At 41.4% G+C, this 25,456-nt stretch overlaps 1 protein-coding gene and 1 long non-coding RNA gene across 2 annotated transcripts; one reads left to right on the plus strand and one right to left on the minus strand.

The window, feature by feature from the left end:
* The first annotated feature begins 1,338 nt into the window (after positions 1 to 1,338).
* Positions 1,339 to 7,756, plus strand: LOC111265535 (uncharacterized). The gene is made up of 5 exons (XM_022842308.2): positions 1,339 to 2,015; positions 5,107 to 5,580; positions 6,331 to 6,516; positions 6,676 to 7,155; positions 7,480 to 7,756. Exons 1-5 carry the CDS (start codon positions 1,910 to 1,912, stop codon positions 7,659 to 7,661), a joined length of 1,428 nt encoding a protein of 475 aa, XP_022698043.1. The 5' UTR covers positions 1,339 to 1,909; the 3' UTR covers positions 7,662 to 7,756.
* A 5,525-nt stretch (positions 7,757 to 13,281) lies between these two features.
* LOC111265530 (uncharacterized) lies at positions 13,282 to 19,545 on the minus strand. Its single transcript, XR_002683509.1, has 3 exons — positions 19,393 to 19,545; positions 16,834 to 16,878; positions 13,282 to 16,263 (listed from the first exon to the last, which is right to left on the minus strand). It is a non-coding gene; the product is annotated as an uncharacterized LOC111265530 (long non-coding RNA).
* Between the last annotated feature and the right edge of the window lie 5,911 nt (positions 19,546 to 25,456).

Here is a 25,456-nt window from a genome sequence, read left to right on the forward strand (position 1 = left end):
ATGTGGTTTCATGCGCGATGACAATCATAACATGATCGCAGTGAAGTAAGTTCCTCAACTTCATCAGCGCTCAATAACCTGTAGGCACAGGTTAATATCTATACCCAGAAAAAGATATCCCAGTGGGAACCAGAGATTTTGAACGTTATGTCTGCCTACGAATAAATCAGGCCCTAGCTACGCCACAACGTTCTATGGAGTCTGTTCACTCGTATCCATATGCGCATTGTATTATTTACGCGCGCGCTTGGCAGACATTGCAAAACCGGCATTATTCTGCATGTAAGTATTATAGTTCTTTTTACCATAATCTATGAACTGCTCCTAAAGAGAATAGGATGACGGCTGCCGCCTACGCTCCTGCACTGGCTGTGCGTATCTGAAGACACTTGTTTCGATTAAGGACCCTGTATCTTTTATACATCTTGTTTTTTTCTTTAATGTTAAGATTGATCTTCATTTCTTCTGTCTTTCGCGACTGCTTCTATTAGCGCTGGATAATTAGTCAGTTAGTCATGTTCGCAGTCATGGCCCTTTTCAATATTTCACTCAAGTCCTTAATGTACGCTAAATTATATTTAGTGTACGAGCTGGGAACTAATTCTGAAGATACGACAACCGCAACATAATAGAAATTTATGGGTAGTTTGCTTGAAAGCTAATTATTTTTGAGAGAAAAATTGCGCCTACATTTTCTCAATTTTTAAAAACCTCGAACTTTGTTTGAGCCTCTATGTATGACACAGTTGCGAAAATGCATTTCTTCATGGTCAAGGACAACAATTGTCAAGTTCTTGTTCCTAGAGATTCGTTCAAAGTTTGTGCGACCATAGACAAATGATGGTCCAGAAAAAATACATACCTCTCTAGCAATTGAAATATTGAACCCAATTATTTAGTGCTATGCAGAGAAGTTTAAGTGGCGGGCCCATATCGTAACGTATACAACATGAGCCTTATTTGTGCGTACAGTTGCTACATTTGTCGAGTTTTGGATATAGGTAAATACGGTGAATGTCTTTAAGCAGACGCCTTCGATCGGATAATTTTGTTGTTTGCTGAGAACGTATTTTAAGGAAAAATAAGAACATTACGAGTTCCTAATTAAAAAAAAATTTCAAAGTCATGCAGTGCTGTTAATTGGCAAGCATTTCTAGCCGAATTTAGCCCCTGAGTTTCCATAAAGGTTCCAAAATCATCAATCATAGCGAATTCATTAACTTGGTCAAACGTCTAAGATAAAACTCTCTAATTTCTATTGTTTACAAAAGGCCGAGGACTAAAATTCGTCTGCTACAGGAAAAATTTCAGCGTAGGGTTCTCTCGAAAAGCTAAGTCAATACTCATTCAATTTTTGACGTTATTAGCATAAATATAATAAATATCTTCAAGGCTGGCATCAGCCGAAATTTCTGGGGCTTCAGCACACAAAGGCTCCACTATTTGCCCTCCTCGTCGAGGCATCCTCTCCCTTGTACAGGAAAGGGTAAACCAACCGGATCCTTGTCGATTGACCGTCTCAAAGGCCGGCATCGCTTGGCAGACTTCTTTCCAGACTGTAACAAGGAGGACCGCGCGGATCAAGTCGTTTGTATACATCAAAGAACGTCCGCTCACCAACCGTATGGCTGATTGATTAGGTTGCGCCGTTCTATATTCTGAGTCATTAAAGTTCAAGGGGGATTAAAGACAGTTGAAAAGAAAACGTTTACAGCATTCTAAAATAGGCCGTCTGCAATTTGCGTCCTCGAATGGATACACGTTATTATGGCGTTCTGCTAATGGATAATGCTACCGGTGAATGCAAAGTAAAAACTCCAGTTAGACAAATTGCTGTTAGAATCAGTCGTCGAACTACGAGAGTAAAGTGCATAATTTTGTGTGGGGCCTCGTGAAGTCGATATGAGAAATGGTCGAAATGTTCCGACACCACAAACTGCTAATCTTGTCGTCAGCCAATAGATGGTCCCAAGCTTATTTATGCCTGCAATTTCTACTATCCGGATTGGTGCAAGGTAGGAGAACTCAAAGCGTATAGTATTTCTTCTAGGATTGGTAGAAGATTGCTTAAGATCGTTGTTGAATTGTTTGGAACACTTCGTTCGAGAATAGATATTGACGTACCCAGACAAATGTATAATATCTCTTTTTGCTCTACGAAATGTTAGGTGTTCAACAGAACATGACCAACTTTGTTCTCACCTTTAGTATTTAAAGTTTTCATCTTATCTGGAAGACTGAACAGCAAACAATAAGCAGAAGTTTTTTTTCGGACTGCTGCGTTTGTTTTTGTGGTTTTTAGTAAAATTATTTTGGCTTTTAATAGGTAGGTCTGAAGACATCTTTTTTTTGCGAATTTATATTTGAACAGTAAAGTAAGAACGACCATATTGATTTCACGCAAACTGATACGTAACAGCTGCAATAATACTCGTATTAAGACTTAATTAGTTGATTTAGTGATTTGACTTGTTTTTAAAACTCTTGGGAATAAACATAGCGCCTGGTAAAAATCGACTGGGAAACAGTACTGAAAGCTTTTAGAACTCGTATCGTTCCGTTTCCTTATGCCGAAAAGTAGAATGCTTAACAACGTTTTTCTATGCAGTAGTTTAACGCAAGAATTTGGATTTCTACCCTCGATAATCTTAGAGAGAGCCTGTAACAAGGCAAAGCAACAAAAGCGGCTTTAGTTCCGGCCAAACTGAACAAAGAGGTTTTCGAATAACCGTTTCTTCTAAATGTGATAACCTAGTTTCTCCGATTTCTGTACATCCAAGAGTCAACTCTTTTCCCTCTACTTGCTATCATTGCGAGACGCCAAACCGTTGGGTTTGTATCTTGTCGTGTGATGTAGCTACGAGACGGTGGTGCCGTTGATCGAAGCTATTGCGTCGGCATCGACTTGCCCCGTTCACTTAATGTCGGGCAAAGGCGTTTGTGGAACCGAGTTACTTCCCGAGACCTGCGCGTTCCCCTACACTCTATCGGTCGATGTGTGAAGACTTTCTTATCTGAGCCGCGAAAATAGGTGCCAAGTCGATGGAGGAGCTTGGCCGGCCGCCTGGTTGCCGGGCAACCGGGCGAAATCATGGGAACTCCATTTGTCATCTCAAAGGATAGCGCCATTTCGAAGGAGGACAGCTAAAGAATAAGGTTTTGGAAGAATTTCAGTTTTGGCTCGCTCGATTTACTTAGACGGGAGTTGATGGAGCATAAATACCACTGCTGGCTACCATTCCTTTTTTCTGTTACGAGACGACTTGAGCGAATTGCCAAGACCAGCGAAGGTGATTCCACGACCCATTGTACTCCAAGAGGCGAACGGGTGATGGTTTGCGAAATGCCGTTCAGGCAAGCCGTGAAATCGCTGCAGACTCGAAAATTAAGAAAATACGAACAGGTCTCACTTGCCTTAGCCTCAGATTCTGCTAAATGGTATTACCTCTTTATTAATCCGTTCTGGAACTATACTGCTGTTTCAAGCAGAGCTTGTAACTAATGGCCGGTACATCGTCATCGATCGTCATGAACAGTATTAGGGTCAGACAAAAAATTAACTTCACTAATAGCCTACTTCGATGTTGTAAGGAGGCATAAGCGGATAATTGCTTATTATCTCTGACGGGAAATACTGCGGCAATAATAAGCAATGGAGCTGCATTTAAGGCTAAGTTATATAGATAAGACAGACGGGATACTGCGGGGCTTCTTCTCGATTCAGCGTATCGCTCGTTTGCTTCGATCTAAAAGTGTTCTGCTTCGACGTGGGAAAGGTATAAACCAAACATTGTGCCTGAATCTTTACCTTAAATGAATATATAGTATTAACACCGTAAGCATGACTTCTTTCAAACGTTGACACGTTACCTAATTTCGCTTGAAATCGAAAGAGACATGTTCACACTTCAAGTACGAGGTTTCTTCATGTACAATATATCAAGGGTATGGTCACTTTTAACGTGACGGCCGCTTCCTGTGGCATACTCGGAAATCGGTAATAAAGTCGGCTTTTTGTATGACATGAACTTTGTTTGTTGTTTTTTTTTTTTACTGCTAATCGGTAGTGTTTTGCACAAGATATGGTCGAGTATTTACGTAGAGTGTAACTATATTTGCAAACAAAGCTGTAGTTTCCTTTATGGGCTCTGGTGAGGCGAGATGTTTGCCTTTCTCCGGTAAAACTGTGAAACATTTATGTGATTGGTGAGTGTCGGGGTTTCTTATTTTGCTAGTCCAGATATAGGTGAAGTAGCTATCTTTCATTTTTTCAATGTTGACACCGATGAAAATTTACTCGGTTAAATTGAAATCATATGTTACCCATTTCACGACGGACCCAATCGGGTCATGCTGTTTAAGTATGGGTTTCAGTTCCGCCGGAAGAGCTCGTTCAGCATCCATGAGAGTGGCCCTTCTTCATGAGTAGTACAGCAGACAAGTGAATGAACTAAAAATCCAAAACAAAGACCAAGTATGCGTAACCGGCAACTCTTATGCCGGTAGGTAAGGATTCCACTATACATTAACGTAAAAACTAATACAAAACCATTGCACTACTGAATTGAGATCCTTGCATTACGCGTGGTGAAAATTCGTTTACACGTGTCGAAAACAGGTGTTTCAGGCCCTAAAAGAGATACGGCATCGATAAGATCCAACTCAGATGCTTTCCTTTTTGTCACTTATGTGTGTAGTATAATCATGTACATGCCACCAGTGACTGCCCATGTAAAACAGCAGAGCCCATTTAAATAAAGACGTACTCCTTAAAAAGTTTTATAATATGCAATAGCACTTCGATGTAACAGCAAAGCTCTTTGAATAATGTATTCACAGTTATCTCACTCAAGTCTTTTATCAAGGCAAGCTTTATGCAGATAAATATTGTTTGAGCATGGCTCATCTTAATTTGGGCTGGTATGACCACGATGCACTTGCGATCTGCGAGAGTAATCTACATACAACAACGTAAGTGTGGGAACGGGATCTGAAAGTACAACGAGGATGTGGTTGACTATGTGTCTGACACACGACTATGAGGCTCTAGCGAGCGCCCGGCTTTTTTGTCATATACCTATTTCTATGTGGGTGCATGTTTTTCAGGTCGTGTAGTTGTTCGGGGCATCGCAGTTTTGACGGCGGATGGTTTCACTATTTCGAATAAAGCGTCCCCAACGGTGATTCCGTCGAATGTCGGCGGTATAGTGGACGGGGTCCCCGCTCTGAAGTCATCTTTTGTACTCGATTGCGTCTACGAGCTCGTGCCCTCAGGCGGGCACGACAATAGCACCCTCAAGAACGTCAGCGAATCGATGACGCTTTCCCCGCTGTCCGCATTGGCCGTGAGCACTATCACCAGTCCCAGACAAATCGTTTCCAGCGTCCGACAGAAGGGAGGCAATGTTACCAACGTGTCAGACTCGACGCCTTTTTCTAGCCTGGATAAAAAACGAACGAATAGTGAAAACCGTTCAGTAGTTCCACGGGTTGTAAAGTGGTTTCGAAATGCAGAATCTACCCCATTTTACCAATGGATACCGGCAGCTCGATCAAGACTGTTCCATCATGCATACAAAGGTTGGTCTGTTTTAGTTGTGTACCTGCAGCGCTTTAATAGAGGGTGGATTTAAGAAAAATAATATCGTTCATATAGCTGAGAGGTAATGACTATTGCAAATACGCACGACTGAGGACGTCGTCACAGAGCAAACTGGATCGTATGTCAAACGAAACCTCGAAATCGATAGAATAGCATGTTAGAACGTATAACGAGTCCATAACGTTAGTCATTAACCGTCAGATATAGTATCGTGTTAAGGGGTTATACCAAAGAAATCACTGTCCGTATGACTTGACTCGTTTTTTTTAATATGAAGCAACTAAACGTCAAATATGTGACCATCGTCAGGATATGACCCAATAATTTGACTGCCAGGTCAAGAAAAAACTACTTCCATTGCAACCAGGTGTGTACAAGCTGCATTTAAAATTAAAGTGCAAAAGTGGATTCTGATTGGCACATTCTAAACTGAATAAACCGTAGTTAATTTTGTAGAATTTTTATTCAGTGCCTAAAAAATTTTGAAAAATACTCAATTTCCAGAGAAGGTAGCACTATGATTCCAATTTTCGGAAAATAGCTCGAAGAAAACTTTTTCAAGCGGTTGAGCTCAAATGGTCAGCTGCTTAAATTAACTAAGTAAACTACGGTCTAAATTGATTGGCTCGATACATTTTTCTAAATATTTTAAGGGCTTGACGATGATCTGCAGATTTTACAAACGACCTAATTTCTTCTTAACTTCTGGTGTGATTAAATGTATGTAGATTTACTGGATCCGTTGTACAAGCACAGCGATCAACCAGCAAATATGTTCCGTGCAGTGAGAATTATCCGACCGGTGAAGGAGTTGTCTGGTAAATTCAGCTGCGAAGTAGAAAGTGATGATGTCGAAGAAAATGAAGTCGAAGAACACGAAGAGCAGACGGCTACGCATGAGCTGCTTATCTACGGTACGTTCACGATCGCACATTGTATGTTATTCATTATATTATTTTAGATACCTGCATGCTATTGATTATCCAGTGGGGGAGTTACCTTGTTAATGCATGTGAACAAATCAAAGGATAGGGTCGACTGAGAGGCAGCGGAATGATTTTTGTGATTTTCAGATGCCCCGGTAGACTTTGAGCTTCACCTCAGTCTAGCATTGCGTCAGCTTCGATGCGGGGCGTGGACAAGCGAAGAGCCGACGTCTATTGCAATTAAACTGTTTCGCCAAGATTACGACATGTGGCAAATGCCTCTTGGGCACCGGATGGACCTGAATTTAACAAGCAAACTTTCGCGATCATCGCAGATACCTATAAACGGTGAAACATCTCAGACAAATCCATTTGAACCTTTACAAGGACTGCGAACTCGCATGATTTCTGGAAACCACGGACGACTGGTTCGCCTGGAAGCTATAGCAAGACTGGGTGCTGAGGACGTAAAACATTTGGAAATTGATACTAGTCGGACGTTCGTTTGCGAAATTAGTTATAATCGTCTACAAAGATCATTTAATATTGCAAACTTGCCAAATAGTCACGGACTACCGAAACTTGCGTTAGACCACGTTTTTCAAAGGAGTGTACGCATTCTGAATGGTAAGTGTTCTGAAATAGCAAGGCGCTAAGACGCCGCGTAAAGTCCCTTCGACGGATTCCTTAACAATAAGATCCTAGTACAACTGTTCTGAATTTACGTAGCTTATTTCTCAGATACGTAAACTCAATAATAAATTTGAAAAACAGGATGAAGTGTAGCTGTGTTAGTAAGTACCTTGTGGAGCCTTCTTTATAGAGCTGCTCGATACAAATTTCCCTGTTTTGTATTCTCCTTCTAACTAAACTTCACGAAAGCTTACGTTGTCAGAATATTAAGGCTTCCGGTTTAAAATAAATTTTCATCGTGTTCGTTTTTCTTTGCAGAATCGCCCTTGTCTAATACGGACTACGAAAATACAGTCGAGGGGCAGAATCACGAGCCGTTTTGGCGTGTTTGGTCAGCCGCTGTTACGTCTGGGGCACAATCGCCATCGTCATCAGTACCAAGCCAGGGCGAAACTGTAACCTCATTGCTACTGCTCGTTTGGTGCCTCCATCCGCTGTAAATAGACACAAAAAAGAAGTCTTTGTAAAGAAAATACATATGTAAACGAGTCGAGGGTATATAATAAACGTTATTTACTGGTCTTTCTCACAGGAATTTGCATTTTCATTAGTGACCATTATTATTATTATATTTGAGATTGACAATCTAAATGTCTTTGAAAACGAACAAACGTTCTCGGTGCCAAGTGCGTCTTTGATCAAAAGCTCTCATTCGTCGCATAGTTCAGGCCTTTAATTGTAACTAAAAACCGAAACCAGGTCGGCAAATCGAGTCGACGTTTCTAAGGTCACCCATCATTAACATACATTCGCATTTAGTCCGATTTATAAGCGTTTAGTTACAAATAGGTCGCAAGCTCTACAATTACTTTGTAGAACATTACCCCCACCTTGCATTTGGACTATCGCCGAAACTGTTCCTCTATGTCAACATTGCCCGATATATATATAAAATTCTCCTACTTTCTTCTTCTACAGCGTATATTTCTCTGCTCTTCATAGCAAATACAACAAACAAGGTCCGGCGATAGGACATGTACGAGGTAGCCTTACTCCGAGATCCATAGGTCTTAGCCGAAACTAGGACTAGTAACTCGTTGAAGAATTAACAAAGACTTACCACTTTATCCCTATATTGTTGCCAGACAGTCTTCTCCTCAGAACATTCGTCAGGCAACTTCCAAGCTTGCTGATTCTCTTTTCCTCAGCAACTTCTTCCGATTGGGTGCAGCTACAGGAAAGCTACGATGAAAACGCGTCGGCTATAATGTAAATGGGTTCTGCAAATGACGACCATACGTAGGACGTTTCCTACGTATTACGGAGTTGATGAAGCTGGCATATTGTGAGACATGCCCGTAAGCTGCAAAGCAAGTAGAACATTGTCGAGAGTCATCTGTTGTGATGTGTGAAGATGGGCACTACTGACGCTTCGTTTCCTGTACCGTTTTTTGGTCCTGCTTAGGTTTTTCGTTGCCATTCGAATGGATACACAATTTGACTCTGGAGGAGCGTTTGGAAAAGTGAACGGATGGGTGCGCTTGGGTGATAGAGAGCCAACTCCGAGTTGGTGGCTCTTGCTTCTGCTACTCCAACGGATAACCTCTCAAATGCTGGTATGAAAAACGTAGTAGAAACGTTTAATAGCAGACGCACAGGGAACTACCTCGCTTGTTCTTTCTATTTTGAATCCTCTAAGTCTTTGTTGGTTGAGCTGCTGCGTTCAACTGTGTTTGCCAGAGCTTAGCTCGGAGGGGGCCAGTCAGAGTAGCCCGGGGCATTGAGAAACTTGTAATTGCCGCGATGGAGCCGATGGCGTGGACGACGTCGCTGGATCCATGGATGTAGGTGCCAGGGCGGCAGCTACCAGTGGCTATAAGCGGCAATGTCGGGATGTGCAGTGCTATAGCCCGTAGGGGGCATCCCCCCTAAGTAGCATTTCTACCTCTCGCGGCCCCGATCTGAAAACAGCATCGACGAATGGGTGCTGAACGAGCAAACGTGTCTCAAATGAGACACGCCAAATTAAATTTCTGTTGCCTCCGGCCAAACTAAAATGAACTTTTTCCCCTCGGAGTTGGTACCCTGTTAAAGACTTTTCCTCCATCTGCAATTATTTATATCCTTCTGTCTCATGACCAGCCCAGCTAAACAAGTCGAGTGGCGAGAGGAATATGGTTCGGGGGGATGGGGAAAGAAGGGACGTCTGAAACTAACCAATGTTAAAGCGCTCAATTAGACGATAACGACTCCAGTAATGTGACAGGAAAGTGATAGTATCGCTCCCGAGTGAGATCCTACATGTAGCGCTTGCAAGATCAACGACAATTTATACGTGTCAATAGCATCGCACATCGTTCGTTCGTATGACCATTGTGCACAAAGAGGAGCTCGAACGGACGGTATTAACTAACCTTGTTGGGACTACCTTAGATTGCAAAGTGGTACTTGAGTTTGCTTGGTTTCTTTTTTGTTGGTCAAGAAAATTCCTCTGGTCGACTGCTAGGAAAAGTTTCGATGCATTTCTATGTTTGGAGGATACCTATATTGAGCCACAAAGTTTACAAACGACTTGTTGGAACCAGGTCAATGTTAAAATATTTTTTCAACATAGATCTGACATTGTACCTGCACTGTCTTAGCATATCGCTGCCTCGCAGTATTCGTCCTTAAGGCCGTTGACCTCTGACCACGGGAGAAAGTATATCATGTTGTATCACGCAAGCAAACAAACAGCGATGCTCTGAACTCAGGGCAAAGAAGTGGTTTTAAGCTAAACGTAGAAAGGTAAAGCTATCCAACATGCTTTAACGTATACGTGAACCCTTAACATATACTTATTTGGCCGAGTCTAGTTGCTCCCTAGCTATCTGCTTTCTATAGAAAACATCTGTCACTTTATCATGAACAAGTGACTAATTAAGGGAGTAGTTAAGTTGGTAGCCCGAGAAGCAGTTAAAAAAATTCAAACGTTTTGTCGTCCGCCGGGAAGCTGAAGTCTGCGCACGTCCTTCTGTTAGAATCGAATACAAACTTCCAGATTGACATTGCATTACTGAGTTGGTTGTTAAAATCGATCAGCTTTAAGCTAAGTCTTAAGTGACTAAAGGTTCTGTAGCATGAGTTGTCGAGCAAAAATATCGGCAGGTTGAATTCACATGCCACCTTTGTGCGAAGGGGTGTACTGAAGTTACGATGTCCATCAGTCGTATCATCATAGGCAAGATATCAGCGTTTATTCCATAATGGACAATCTGTGTCCTCACAGAGACGATCTACACTCAAAGATTGCAAATGTGGTACCAATGGAGCTTAAGTCATAAAATATTGTCAGAAGGAACAGGTTTTGGGGCTTCGTTGAAGCGTACATTTACATTTATGTGAAACAGGAGTCACAGGTAATTCCTGACTTAATGGACCACGAAAGTCACAGAAAATTAGGGTCTTTTTTTAGGTTTCAGGTTGGAGTGAAAGTATCTCTAAGAAAATGCTTGCATACTATTCTATGAATTGAATATAAGGCATCGATTTATTTTCCAACGATTTGCCTATTCTTAATCCCATAAGCTTGATGCTAGTAACTTAGAGCAGATAGACTCTCAAGTCTGCGCACTCAAAAGCTTACCTGTGGCGCCGTGTGGAAACCTTATCATTCAACGATCAACTGGTCGTAATACATAGGCGAAATCACCCAAGTAGAATGATAAGTTGAACCAATCGACATTAATGAACGAGTTTCGTTGAAAGTAATAAGTAGGCTTTTAATCTAGCGCTTATCCTAGAAAAACTAAAATAAAAGACAAGTCGGGCCCGGCCAAGAAGCAGACTTACAGGTGAAAAGTTATATAATAAGTTAATAATACACACGATTACTTAAATTACAATATTATCTACGACTGGGTCTTCAGACACCACTGAAAAAATATATATTAAAATAAGGCGTCTAAAGTTTTCTACAGTTATCGAGCTACTAACATACCGTAACAATGTATATATAACATCTTGCTTTCCTCCAGTTGTCTCATCCAATATATATTCACTGAATCCACTTCGAACCTAACACGATCGAAAGATTCTGCTATGAGAAGTAGAGTTTGTGGCTAAAAAAGGTTACTTCCTGAAGTTTCACCAACGACACACATATCCTCCACGACCTTTGTCATATAACAAATCAGGATCATGTTTAGCATTTTACTAGACATGTGTTCGCCTATATATTTATCACCGAACAGATTTATCAACTTTTTATACATTTCTTCATCAATTGCAGGCTATCTGATCTTTTTACTAAGGCGATACGTAAACAAAATCAAAATGAGGGAACCACACTGGACCCGTCTCGTACTTCAGACATCCTTTTTTCTATTGTGATTGCCTAGGGCGACGGATTTTTCCAGTTAGTTCTGGTATATATGTCCCCGTAATAGCCTAGTGGGTAACGTATTTGCCTGCTAATTCTAGGAGCACGTTATGGTCTAGATTCGATGTAGTCTAGATGGATAAATTCGTGTCATGCTGAGAGTCAGCCGGCTAACGGAACGCTTAACGGCGGTACCGAACGGAAAACACAAAACATAGATATAGAACTGGGCGTGTAATCAGATTTACTAGTATAGATATATAAGCGAAACGCATATCGGGCCCTATCATAAAAATGACAGATTAAGTCTTCACTGTATGTTTGTTACTCTACGTACAGCAATTTAGATATATAATTACGCAACATGACGCGATCAATGGACGGCTAAATTGGTATTGTTTGCCCCGAATGCTTAGAAAATGAAGTGCAGAAGGTCCGTTTGCTTACCTAGTAAACAAATCGGGATCGCTGTTATTAAGTGTCGACGACGTGAATGAGGCAATCGATCATATCTCGGTACTTTATACGACGCCGGTAACTTCCTTAAAAGAATAGCCATCCATTGTAGAGCATGAATTAGCCTCGTAGGACATTGATCGGTGCCTTAGGCAACGTCCGGACAAGCGGCGTGTCTCCAGTCTTTTGCAGAAAGAAGACTGGCATTCAAGAATCACCAACGAAATTTGCCGATAGGTTGTACAGTTATTTTCTACGGCTGTATTGATACATCTTATGTGTATATAAGGGTCATGTGTACGATCAAAATCAACCTTTGGACAAAGCGCTGCTTCCAGATAATCCTTTGTCTCAGTTGTGATACAATACAACATAAGAGCCTATTATGCCTGGCCTATGAAGCCTACCAATGAGTACGTGGCTAACGAGAACCCTAAGAGTGGACAAGCATTTCAATCAAACTAGCAGTTCGATCCACTGGATAATAAGAATTTTGGTAACTACATACGGATTAATTAACATTAGTTAGTCACATAAATTAGTTTCCAATCCAACATCTTGTCATTGAAAGTTCCTTGTGTCTTTCTGCACCGGACTAATATGCCTGTGGTTGCTTCAAATGGAAAACACCCAATAAAATTTTGTCGTCGTAACGCGCGTCTCTCGTATCTTACGACGGACTAGCAAAGATTCCGAAGGTACTGTTACCTTTAAAGCACACAGACCCAATTATCATCATTTACAAGAGACATCATACAAAAACGTCAATTGTACGTCTGTGATGATGCTATTCGGTGCTTGTTCCGATATCAAACTTATAACAGTGCTTTTGAATAGCTAAAATAGACGTTATTTTTAAATTCATCTTTATAGCAGCGGAGAAAATAAGACAATTATATCAAACAAGCTTGCTCAACGGAAACGTGTAGTATTGTGTAATATATTTGTGCTTAAAGTGTTTTCCGCACACTCGTAAAAGTCTAGAAGGATCATCCATCCTCTTTTTTGTGCACATAGGGCATTTTAGAAAAGTTGGTGAACTCTGCGCACATGTCCTATTACTGCCTTGAAGGCCTTCTATTTGACACCTATGACTCGATAATGACCGTAGCCTAGAGCGAATGGATGTTCAACATCTCAATTGGAAATCTAGCGCTGGTTATAAAATGATGTTCTTCTATGCAAATGCAGGTGGTGTATTGTAAAGAAATTTGTACATCTTCGGAATAGCTTTCTACTTAAATTTATCAACGGTAGACCGGTTTACAACAAGTAGTATTCTGTTGGAGGAAACAACCTAGACATTATAAGCAGTAGCGTTTTATTTTTGTCACAGATGTACTAATCCACGTAGAGCATTGACGTCTTTTTTCCATTGCGTACACTGCTACGTATGAAAATCGCCTTACTTTGCTAAGAATCTATAATTGCTAATCGAGCTGGAATAGCATTTAGTCATTGAGTTTATAAACGTCTATCAGTATAGAATACTAAGACATATATAACTCTGAAGGTATTGATTGTACTTGCAGAAAATAGCGGATGTTAGTTGCGGTTCATCTTCGAAGGGTAATTATTAGTATCAAATTTTACCGTCACACAGTGAAATAAAATAGTTCTGTAGTTTCTCTACAGTTGGCATAATATCTTTGTTTGTTACCAAATTCAAGATCCTTTATAAAATTTGATTATCCGTCACTGCCGTCTAATTATGTGACTGCCGTCACGAAGTCGTGGAATGTAAGGTTTTGTTATTGTCCCAATTTACCCCACTAACTGGCGTAAATGGACGCGGTCGTGGTATCGGTTAGAGACGACGAAGAAAAAGAATTTCATAAAATAATACAGATTTTTTCGTAAATTAGTATTTTATAAACTTTATACGAACCGATTCATATTTGCTGTAAGTTAGATAGAATGTATTTTTCTGTGAAAAGAACGTGAAGACGTGAGATTCTAGTCTTAAAAAGGAACAAGTTTACATTTATAACTAACACTGGCCTAGTTATCAACCCATCTTTAGTTTACGCAACACTCACTTTCCTTTTACCATACGTAAAGGTCGATTATTCATTGCTTTGGTAAAATCTTTATCTTCGTCGGTGGCTTTTTCGGCGCCCTGCTTCCCCTGGTCCTGACTTTTTCGTAAAACTGGATAGGGAACGCTTCACTAACATACTCACATTCGGGGTCAGTTATAGTTATTCTAGTGTACGGACTGCTTTATTACACCAAAGGCTTCATAGTTATAACATTAACTTAATTTCGGTTATCTTTTATTAGAAAGGCGATTTTCCGTGGTTTCTTAAACCACTGTAAACTTCGCTTTGGCCCAAGGGAAGTTTTAACTGAGAGCGAAATTTCGAAAGAAAACAAAGCAACATGGCAATATCGCTTGAATGAGGAGAGTTGGACGCGAGGACAAATAAAAAATGTACAAAAAGTTATCGACCATGAACGGAGTGATAGACGTGATCGGTAGACGCAAATATTTTCGGTCAGAAAGGTTTCGGCGAAACATGTTGCTTAACATGTTGCAATGGCAAACCAGCTATTAGTCCCTATCCATCCCATTATTTACAAATGACCCCATTCTAAGGCATCTGATTTATTAGAAAATCACCCTAAAATTTTTCACGCCAATCCATAACGACATACAACAAACATTGATTACGCGCTTTCCTATTGGTCATTCACTGGGACAGGTAATACACTGACAAGGTCAGAAACAACCAATACTGGGTACGTAGTAATTATATTTAAATATCCTCCCTTGCAAGTTCGACAAGAGCCACTTGAAAGATATAATAAGTAGAAGAAACAATATGCCCTTCAAAGGTATCTCTTTTTCTTGTTCATGTCTTCCTATGAATACATCATATTTTACAGCACGTTATTATCACAAGTCTAATAGCGACATATTCAGCGAATAAATACAATATAATTACACAACTGAATAATACCATAAAATGCTAATAGGCTTTTTCAATTTGCCACTTCCTTCTAGGTGCTGTTATTTGTCCGCTCCAGAAAAGGCGCCAGCCTTGACTAAGGTGACTGCGTAGGAAACTCGTGTGGGCACAGAAGGGGCGCTAAGACTTGGACGACAACGTGTTCCAAGAAGTAACTTACATTCCGCTTCTATCTTCTCTTCCGCAGTTCTTCTTGCCGCTGAATAAAGCAAGAATACGAGCGACTTGCTCGTGTCATCCGGGATGTCCTAAGGGTAGGATGCGAAGCCTCGCGGTGGTCGGAGTATGAGCACGAGGATGAAAATGAGGATAACGTGGCCTTAGTACTCTATCCTGCTCAGATCTAGCTGATGGCCGGCCATGGGACTGAGGTTTGGTTCGGTCCAGTCGCTCCTTTAATGGGGCGGTTACACGGCCCAGTGGACTCGCAATCCAAGGAGCATACAAGTCGGCCATCGTTGTAGCTTGCGCGTCGGCCGAGACGGTAACGACAAGAGTACTAGTGGTAGCAGTAATAATAGCAGGCTGGAAGAATGCCATCCGCAGGCACGGTCACGTGCCTCGTGGAATGAGGCTGCAAAAAGCAAACTTGTGGCGGAGTTTCGATGGGCTTCCAACTTGGAACAGACGGGTTGACTATGCATAAGAGAAAGGAAGAAAAAAGCGAATAGCAAAAGAGAAAGAGAGGTATGGACGGGGAAGATATTTACAGAAGAGAAAAGCCCTACCACCAGCTACCCGAACCAATGGGTCTACGTACCGCAATAGTTCGATATTATAGACAACTAGATACGTGTATAGAGGCATACATATCTCTAATGTATGTAATAGACAGACAATGAAAAGCTTGCACAAGAGGTTGCGACTGAAAAACCGAGAGCAAAGGGAAGGGGCATTCCAAGATAGAAAAAAAAAGGGAAACAGAGTAGGCTATGGAACTGTTATCGCTGTTGTTATTGGTGATGGTGGCGAGTCTTTTGATGTTCCCATTTTCTTTTGAAGAACCGCATCAACCCGCCGATGTGAAGAATGGTCGTATCGGAATGAGAGATGAACCACGAAGATAAAACACAACGGTGGCATAGAATGAGAAGCGACCCCAAAGACGTCGCCTAAAGACGCCCGCCAAACTTGTAGGCGCCTACGGGTGGAAAGAAGATTACGAAGCAAACTTTGTAGGAGCGAAGGACCCAGTTGATGGAACAGACTTGTCTGAGGGGAAGACAACGGAGAAGCGTCTCGTGTCTAAATCCGCGATGTTTTCCTCAAAAAAAAACTCTGCCAGTGGGCCACTGCTTTTGGACGAACATTGAACTGTTAACGAGCACACACAAATATATATAAGAGCAAAAGTAACAATACATGAAATTTGCTGGTTTCTTTAGTTTTATATTTCGGAGGAAATTACCTCAAACGTACAAATTACGTGTATCGTGGTAATAAAATGTTATAAAAGGTAGATTACTTATAAAAATCACTTACATTTTATAAAGTGAGTAGCCGATATTAACTATCAATTGAAGCTCTTATTAAGTATATTCCAATATGAATTCCAGCATATGAAGCCTCAAATATGTTAAGAAAAACAACTGGCATTAATTGCCTGAAGTGAAGCAAACTTGAACTTAAACATCGTTGAATCGTATCTGTATATACAAAAAGATTATAGTCGGATGTTTGAGTTGAAGTTGTACATACTGAGTTCGAGAATGAATTCATCTGTGATGATTATTTATACCAGTTGGATTTATAAGCAGAGATTTGTGAGATTGGAACAGAAACTAAGATTTATTTTGTATGATCTTATTCTTGTTGAAAATGTCAAAAAACATCGACAAGACGCAATGCGCAGAATGGGTTTATATTGTGAGCAACGTTACTTACAGCGTTAGGTTCAACCTAGTTCTTCGACCATTGAAACACCGGTACCTGGAATAAAAGATTTTATGATCTTTATGGAATCTTTATATATCCGTATGATTTGAAGTACTCTGGCAAGCATCGTATTACCTACGTTGTGCTAAGAATACGCCGGCATACTGACCGACTTACATGTTTAATCATCTATAATAACCTGCAGAGATTAGATACAGCTCCCTCAAGTAAACTAGGACATCGCCGTTGATCTCTCTTTATAGGACCTACTTTCACTGCCTTACAAGGATGGAAATTGATTTAAGGTAGATTGAAATTGAGTCCAAAGCCTTCTCGGTGGCAGGCGTTACAACAGATCATTTGATGAAGACCAGAGTCTGAGTAACACAGAGCAGATAACCAGGACACACTCCCTTGTGATATGAACTTCTGTACATATAGGTATCCAGCAAGAATACCACGTGGATTTGAGCGACGCCCGATCGCAGGTGTATCAAAACATTCACAACTCTTTCGAGTTGTGAATGTTTTGGTAGATGGAATTTATGCTGAACACACGCCCTTTATGGCGAATTTATATCTTAGTACAGAGCTTGTATAAATAGCCTGGCTTTGTACCCTTGTATAACTGAGCTGACAATAAGCAGCAAAGGATTTCTTTTATCTCTACATTTTGAAGTAGTTTTCCTAATACGAAAAGGGTGTATAAACTCGCTTCGGGTACTGCAGCTCTTTTCAGTGCATTGTAAATGGTGGAAGTGATGGTATGGCAAGAGGTTACTTGAAATATCAGTCAGCTAGCAGTGTGACAAGGATAGTTACCACGATGTGCCTATTTAAGGAAAAACCTAACTGAAGCAAGTTCCTGAAACGTGTGTCTATATATTACACGATGTGAGTAGTTTTAGGAATAAAAAGCAAACTATAATTTGGTTCAGCTCCGCAGATAGACGGCCTCTAACATCATACTATTTCATACAACATAATAAAGATTTATAATTAGATAGTTAGGATAATTTTTCTTCAACTCTGTCAGAGGTGCTGGCAGATTTTGATAAGTGGTCCTGTCGTCTTATTTATATTCCTATATTACATTAGGTAACCGAAAGTACAATATCTGCAGTTAACTGCTGTTCATAGATAACAACTTTAAAGTACATTACGGGTTACAACTATCGTCATGAGTCGAATGATTAAAGACGAAATTTCCTCGAAAGGAGCCCTGGTCACGTTTTTGGAAGTATTTTGCCGATTTTTGAATATTTGGCGCGCCATGCGGTGCAGTGGTTTATCCGACCTCAGTTCTATACATTTTGTTATCTCTCAAGGAAAACGTTCGTTTAAATATTTGTACGCCCTTTAAGTGGTGACTTTTCGATGTTTGTAGAAGGGTTAAAAATTAGTAAAAATATGTAATATATCTTGAACAATCCGCTTTCGATGGTGACAGTCAGTCGAGCATTTTAAAGACGCTTGTGATTGCTATACATCACGATTCGAGAAAGCCAACAAAAACATTTCCTGATCGAAACGGCTAGCACCATTGAATGCCAAGATGATCCTATCCGTCCTGAAGCAGGCCACTTAGTTTCAAATGTCTGGATGCACCAAGGATTCTGTGTTGTCCAGTTGCAGGAGGCGAGGAATGAATGAAATATTGGTTTTATATTTGTATGTTCAAGACAAATGTTATTTTTATAGCCTCCCTTTAACTCGACGATCTTTAGAGCGACGCATATCCTCAATGACTTGCATTATAGAAATATATCTAGATTGCAAAAACATGTATTACTTTGACAATGTTTCCTTTAGAAGCATATATAACAGACACTTCTGCGGTTACGCTAAACTTCTTATGTTAATTGAAAAATGCATTTTAACATAAAACCCTTAAGTTCTCGCTTTTTTAACCTACAAACTCGTTTAAAAATTAGTTACACAAAGGAGGGTCATCTATCGCTAGTAGTCCTGCTTGTTGCCTATTAGACCGGCTTTAGTCACATAGCTAATTACAGAAAATGAAGTCATGAAGGCGTGCAAGCCTTATTACGTCACGCACCCCGAAATGTCTGTCGTTGGTCATGCAGTCTTCAAAAATTACCTGCAAATTCCTAGCCTGATCTAAATGTCTATACATACAAAGTGGCTGATGAATCGTTCTAGGTTGCAGAATTAGCTACCGGCAGACGCACGTAAGTTGTCTATGGCGCAAAAAATTTCGTATAGTTTTAACTTTGCCACTCCCCATTGGCTAGAAGTATTTTAAGATAATGCGCCCACATGCAACAATCAACTGTACAGTGAGTCAATTATGCCGGCTAAAACGCGACGCCTCCTACAACAGTTTACCATATGTGAAAGATAGCTATTTAGATGGAACGATTTTAACTGGCTCGTAGCCTATCAGAGAACGGGTCTTGCCCTCGTTCATTGCAGACAGAAAAAATACGCCGAACCCAATACAGGTTCTTTATCTACCAAACGTGGATGACCAAAAAAGTACCGTAGTTTCAATACTTCATCTTAATCTAATTGTATCAAACGTTTAGCAAACAAAGGATAGCAAACCGGTAACTGTAATAGTTGCAAAAGCGATATAGCAGTGGCACCGCCATTCAAAAGCTTAATTGTCGTTCCAGCTTAACGCACTCTGCGAATTAACCTGAATGAGATTTACCACGCTATCGTATCGAAAACACCGGTCCACATGACCCAGCTCAAACATTTACATTATGGAATCGGCTGCAGTAGAAACGACGTCTCTTCTTTGAAAGGCTGCGAAGTTCTTTTATCTAATTGATAAACACTCATTTTCGCACTGTACGTCGCCGGCGGCAGAACGTGTTCGAGAACTGATTGTGGTGTTTGTAGAACGATCATCGTATGTATGTTTAGTATGTACGTGCATTTGAAAGGAAAGCACCGCATCTCATCAGTATGCAGACACCGAGGCTCTTTTATCGATACCACCTAAGTAGCCCCTACTCGACTGCAATTTTACGTTCTCTCCTACCCTATATAGACAACGTCTATATATTACCTATGGAATGCCAGTAGACGATGATATATACGATGTATGTTAAATGCGGAAGGGGATACAATCGACCTTTACACCGCGGTAATCCATAGGAATGGCAGTTTCGAGCGTTCGCTCAATATGCTGAGGGTGCTTGAATTTAGTGAACACGCCCGATAGTTTATTTGCTATCAAGTGTTGAACAGGCACACAGTGTAGCCAATACCGTTTACACACGGGTGTGATAGAAAACACTGTTTTATTCGAAAATTCCTGCTCGCGTTTGCGTCGTCAGCTGTCACCGTCACCGTCGCATTGTCGCTGTAAGGCCCAGAACAACAGACAAAACTGTGCGCCCGCGCGTATTCAAAAATTAGCAATTCATCCGATTCATGCGTTCCCGATGACAATCGAATCACTGACTTGTTCGTCGACGTATTGTTTTGTCAGTCTGTGAGAAAGCTTGCAGAGCGGACGACGCCGGCCAGCTGTTATCGTTGTCTGGAGTTTGTTTCGAAGGTTGCTGATACAGTTGTTCGAGCGCAGGCAGACGTTTGCGCATTTGTCAAGAAGCTTAATTATTTTTGATAGTTATGACGACTGAGTGATACATTGCTCAAAAACAGTTTCATTTAGTATTGGAAGGGTACATATTTGAAACAGGACGAAACGTAACAATAAGGCAAACGCATTAATGAACTATATCATCGATTAGGGAGAAACGTCTGGGCGTAATGAACGTAGAAATTACACACTGGCAAGTTTTGATGGCCCATAAAGATTCTGACTATGTTCAAGAATGACGCGTTCTATTCATCTGGGTTTCGGATTGTACATATTTTATTCACAAGGCGTAACTATGTATATATACACGTGTTTGTCATGTTTATAATAAGTGTTCGACTGCTGAAACGTAAAAACAATGAACGAATTACATTCTTACGCGAAGGCCGTTAAGTCACGTATAAGATAAGGCAGACAACTCCTTTATTGTTTTCTGTTGATCTTATCGATAAAGCCGTACTACGGCCCACATGTTCGATGTTTCAAACAAGAAGACACAGTAACAAGGCAAAATATATATATATATATATATATATAGTATGTCCACAGAAAATAAAATAAAGGTTATCTGGAAGCATCTTGTAAAAAATGTCTCATTCTAAGGCTGAGATTAATGGAAAATTTGTCCTAAATTTTTCCTAACTTTTGTCTTTTCTTCCTAAGTAGACGAGAATGTTTCGTTTTGACGTTACGACTCAATGTTGGGAAAGACGATACGAAGCGAATACTTGATTTCGGTTGCAGCCTGAGTCACTTATGCAACAGAGTGCTTATATGATAAAGAAGACGTTACCTCAAATCAGCGGACTTCAGATATCTAATTGGGTGGAGTGAGGTCGATGTTGCGTAAATTCGAAGTACTTAAAGATATTTCCGCGGCTGGGCATACGAGTCTGTTTGGTAACTGTTTTCCGGCAACATTCTATGGCCTTCCCGTTTCGATAACGGATTAGCTAGGTAATTAGTAGATCACTTGATTCAATCTAAGTTGCATTCGGTGAAGCTGATTGCGACAGTGCCAAAAAGGAAAGTTCCTCTTTCAATACAGTGTGCCTAGCTAGTATATGTCTAGTTTTAGGGACAATGCTGAACGTGGCCGCCAAAAAACGTTATACGTTCTATTGATTCTCCGGGAGAGTTTAAACGCAGTCGCACCTTCGTGTAGACGAATAGTTATGCTCTTAGGCGAATGGCTAAACCTAAACACAAGTTAGCTAGCTATCAAGGAGCGCTGTGTCACTCACCAATGGGTAAACTGACAATAAATAATAAAATTTATTGACAACAAATAATAATTTCGAAACGACGACGTATCACAGTTCGGCGACGCTGCGGAGGCATACTGTCTACTTAACATCCGTAACGGGTAGTCGTACTAATATGTTTAGGTCAATAGTTTTTTCTACAAATGAATATCTCTCACCAACAGAGGTATCGCCCTACATTTCGTGTTATGTCCAGCAGTAAGAGTGCCCGCCGTCAGCTTGATAATAGGAGAATAAGTTTTTATAACTAATATACTGCTGGTAACCACCCTACCGCTACTCAAGATACTACGTTAGCTATTTGTCTATACACGCTTTACTTTACTTTTAAATAAATTTAAACTAAGGTACTCGATGCCAGTAAACTTGCAAATCTCAACGTTTTTAGACTGGAACTGCAGGCAGGAGTTGTCATAGCAAAATATCTGCAAATGTCGTTATTCCGAAGAGAACAACCGCAGAACGAACGTTTCCTGTCGAAGTCGTGCATCTGTTACTGCAACTAATACTTGAGCAAGCACGCCTGTAAGAACAGCCTTAACAGTCGTTCGTCCGGAACCGCTCACACGGAACCGGCCCCTCCGTCAGCCGCAGCCTATTACAGCCAGCTATATTGTGACCGAGCCATCGTTCAACGAAGATTCCCTTTCTCTCTGTTCCACTCTTTCACAAAGCGCCACAGAAGGTCCTAGGTGCGCGCTAACTAGCTACCCCCGCACTGAATTGTATGTACAACAAGCTGTACTCGTAACCTGTTCCCATAGGGCGACACGACATCCTCGTCAGCCGTACGGCTGTATGAAGCACTTCACTACGGGCGCCACGGGGACGAGGCACTTCTTATAACGGCTTATATGTGAAAGCAACGCACAGCAGACGATAGAGAGACGAAAGAAGGGGAAGATAAAGGGTGTGAGAAAGCTTAGCGTAAGGAAGAGACGACGGAAGCAGGCTAAAGTCGGCGAATCATGAACGAGACAGATAGATCGAATGCAGGCCTCAATGTCCCGTCCTGTACTGACTTCCGCGACATTTTGGGGGGTCGGCAGCAACGCAGAGCGGTAATGCCAGAGAAAGAGCGAAAAAGAGAAAAAGCTATATTATCCAACAGTAACTACGGAGGCTAAGTATAGTCGTGGAGGTAGTTGCCATAGTGACTAGAAGAATCAGGAAAATAACAGATACCTATTTTACAGAACAGAATTATAAAGACAAATAGAGGGAGAACGAGAGAGGGGCTCGAACTGTTGTTTTGTGTGTAACTGTTACGTAACCGCTTTTTAGTCGGCCGGCAGACGAAGAGGTATTCTGCACGTACAGCAAGCAACCATAATCTCTGTAAGTACCACAGCTTGATTCGTTGCTTTATTTTAGGTGTCCCTATCCGTAAATCATATCTTACTCGTGTAAAGCCGAAAATTTTAGAGTTTCTGGGCTTTTCTCATATGCGAGATTCGTTCAAATGAGCGGATTGTGCACTCTGAGGTACTTGTACATGAGATTTGTCATTTGTTTATTATAGACGATTTACCGTACGTGTTGCTCCTGTAGATAAAACATTTCAAAGGACTAAGCTGGTTCTACGAAAATTGGCTCCGCAAAGCTCAACCAGAGTCCTGTCACTCCGATCAAACCGTCAGGTATACTCCTAACAATTGAAAAATCATAGACATAAATCTCTAACTTTAGGTAACATCTATAATGGTAACAATCGACAGTTGTGATTAGCGCAGTTGTTCCTTCATCACTTAAACGATCCGAGAACCGACCAGTGATGAATTAACAGGTCGGCAACTATATTAAAAGCAGGACCGCCCATCGCATTCGCTTTTTACCACTCTCGTTGCAGTATAATTGAACCGTTATAATGGCACTAATGTGTGGCCACATCAAGAGCAACGGCAGATTCGGGATCGTCGTTCTAAACGGAGTTTCGCTCATGTCGGTAGTCTCTGCCGTGGTGCTGCTGCTGCTGCTGCTACTGGTCCAAGCGCTAGTGGGATCTTTTCTCTATTCGCTGTAGTGGTAACACCATGACGCGTCCTTTGGCGAACGTGGAGTGTCTTTGGTACCAGCAGCGACGCGGCTCTCCTCCTTCTTCTGCAACAGCAAAAGCGGTTTTCCATCGTGAAAGTACGTTCATCTGAGTTGGATTTGATTACTGAGCTCGCGCCCAGCCGCCGCTAGCCGGTTTGCCTAATTGGATATCTTCGCGCTCGCTCGCACAACTGGGTCATCAGAACGAACTCTGATACCACTAGCCTGGGCTGGGGCCTAGCTATAGAAGGATGCCATTGGAACTACCGTAGCCTTTGAGCAGGCTCCGGACGATCTAGCGAGAGAAAATATAGTGCCACGGTTCATCCGTGTTATACGAAGAGTCGACACCACCAAACTAAGCCGCTGAGTGCTTCATGCGAGAGGGACGCTCACTCTCTGTTTGTCATGACTAAGCTGAGTAATGGCGAGCCGGCGGGAAGTAGCGGGGGTAGTGAAGATGACACCTTTCAAGAAACGAGCTGAAAACGACTCCGGCCGCGCCGTACCGTATTTCGTGTTATTTTATCATGCCGTCACCGAACTCCGCGTTAGCGGTGGGGTTTGCCTCTGCTCGTTTCTCTACACTTCGCCATCAAGACGTAAAGTGTGCACACATATATGTAGAAAGCCCTTATTGTGGCTTTTGGTGCGCATCCGAATACAGAGGAAAAAGACAGCTAGGCAGGAATAGGACAGTTTTAGTTGGGTCTAGTCGAACACCGACAAGGTAGGACATCATTTTGGTGAAAACGATAATAAAATCAATGTTAATATACTTAATGGTAAGAAGGCAAATGGTGGATATTATAAGTCGACATAAAGAAACTACGGAGGGTCGTGACTTGCCGTAAGATTATTTGTAGTGCAATGCGTATAGCCTATCAGAACAATTGTTACTATGATCTATATTAATTGAGATTTTCCCTAAATATAAGGTTATATAGTGTAGTGGCGTATACAAGGTTTTTGTGTTATACGAAAGCCTTACATATGGTAAAAGAACTTCCTGTGAATGAATCTGTCATACTAGTCCGTTTTTCGACTAGGGATCTAGTCGATACCTGGCACACACGTCCAAACGAGGCAGTTATCGTAGTGGTCTTAAAGCTATCAGTTGGCTTAGCATCTATGACTTTAGTTGACGCCCGCATGCGTGAGCGCTACTATTCGTGGGCCGGAGATAACAAGCGAACATCATCTTCCATCAACAAGAAGTGGGTAGAGATACAATATGAAAATTGAAGCGGAAGAGTAAGAGGTAGAGACTGAAAGAGCGCTTACCAGTGAAGGGTTATTACCACGAGGGATCACTAGTGAAACGTGAAGCCACAAATGAAACCTTCTACGTACTGAGTGACGCTGACCCATTAATGACATCAGTGATGTACCCCGAATCCTGTCATCGTAGTTTGGTGGCCGGTCGCGACTCAGCTAAGCAGTCATGTCGGAAACCCGACAAGGTGTCCTGGTTGTTACACCAATGATATGGCACCGCCTGACCGACAGGCAGTGGAGTACTTTATAACAGGAGAAGCCGAAGGGCTTTGGTGTAACCAATTCCAATGCTCCGCGTCGGGCGTTGAAGCGAGGTAGAGTTATCCTTATCAGCGTCTCATCGTCTGCGATAGGCTCAATAGCGAGAGCAGCAGCGCAACCTCAGTGGCAGTTGCAGCCTCAGAAGGTGTCACAGTAATGGGTAAAGGTAGAAAATCGGCTAGAGGGCAAACGAACTTCCGTCTAGTTCAAT

Source organism: Varroa jacobsoni, unplaced genomic scaffold (genome assembly GCF_002532875.2).
Source record: "Varroa jacobsoni isolate VJ856 unplaced genomic scaffold, vjacob_1.0 scaffold_103, whole genome shotgun sequence".
Taxonomy (NCBI): Eukaryota; Metazoa; Arthropoda; class Arachnida; order Mesostigmata; family Varroidae; genus Varroa; species Varroa jacobsoni.

Coding starts and splice junctions, on each gene's coding strand:
- LOC111265535 (XM_022842308.2), top strand. CDS start 1,910: ATGGTCGAAATGTTCCGACACCACAAACTGCTAATCTTGTCGTCAGCC. Junction 5,581..6,330: donor GTTCCATCATGCATACAAAG/GTTGGTCTGTTT, acceptor AAATGTATGTAG/ATTTACTGGATCCGTTGTAC. Junction 6,517..6,675: donor GCATGAGCTGCTTATCTACG/GTACGTTCACGA, acceptor TGTGATTTTCAG/ATGCCCCGGTAGACTTTGAG.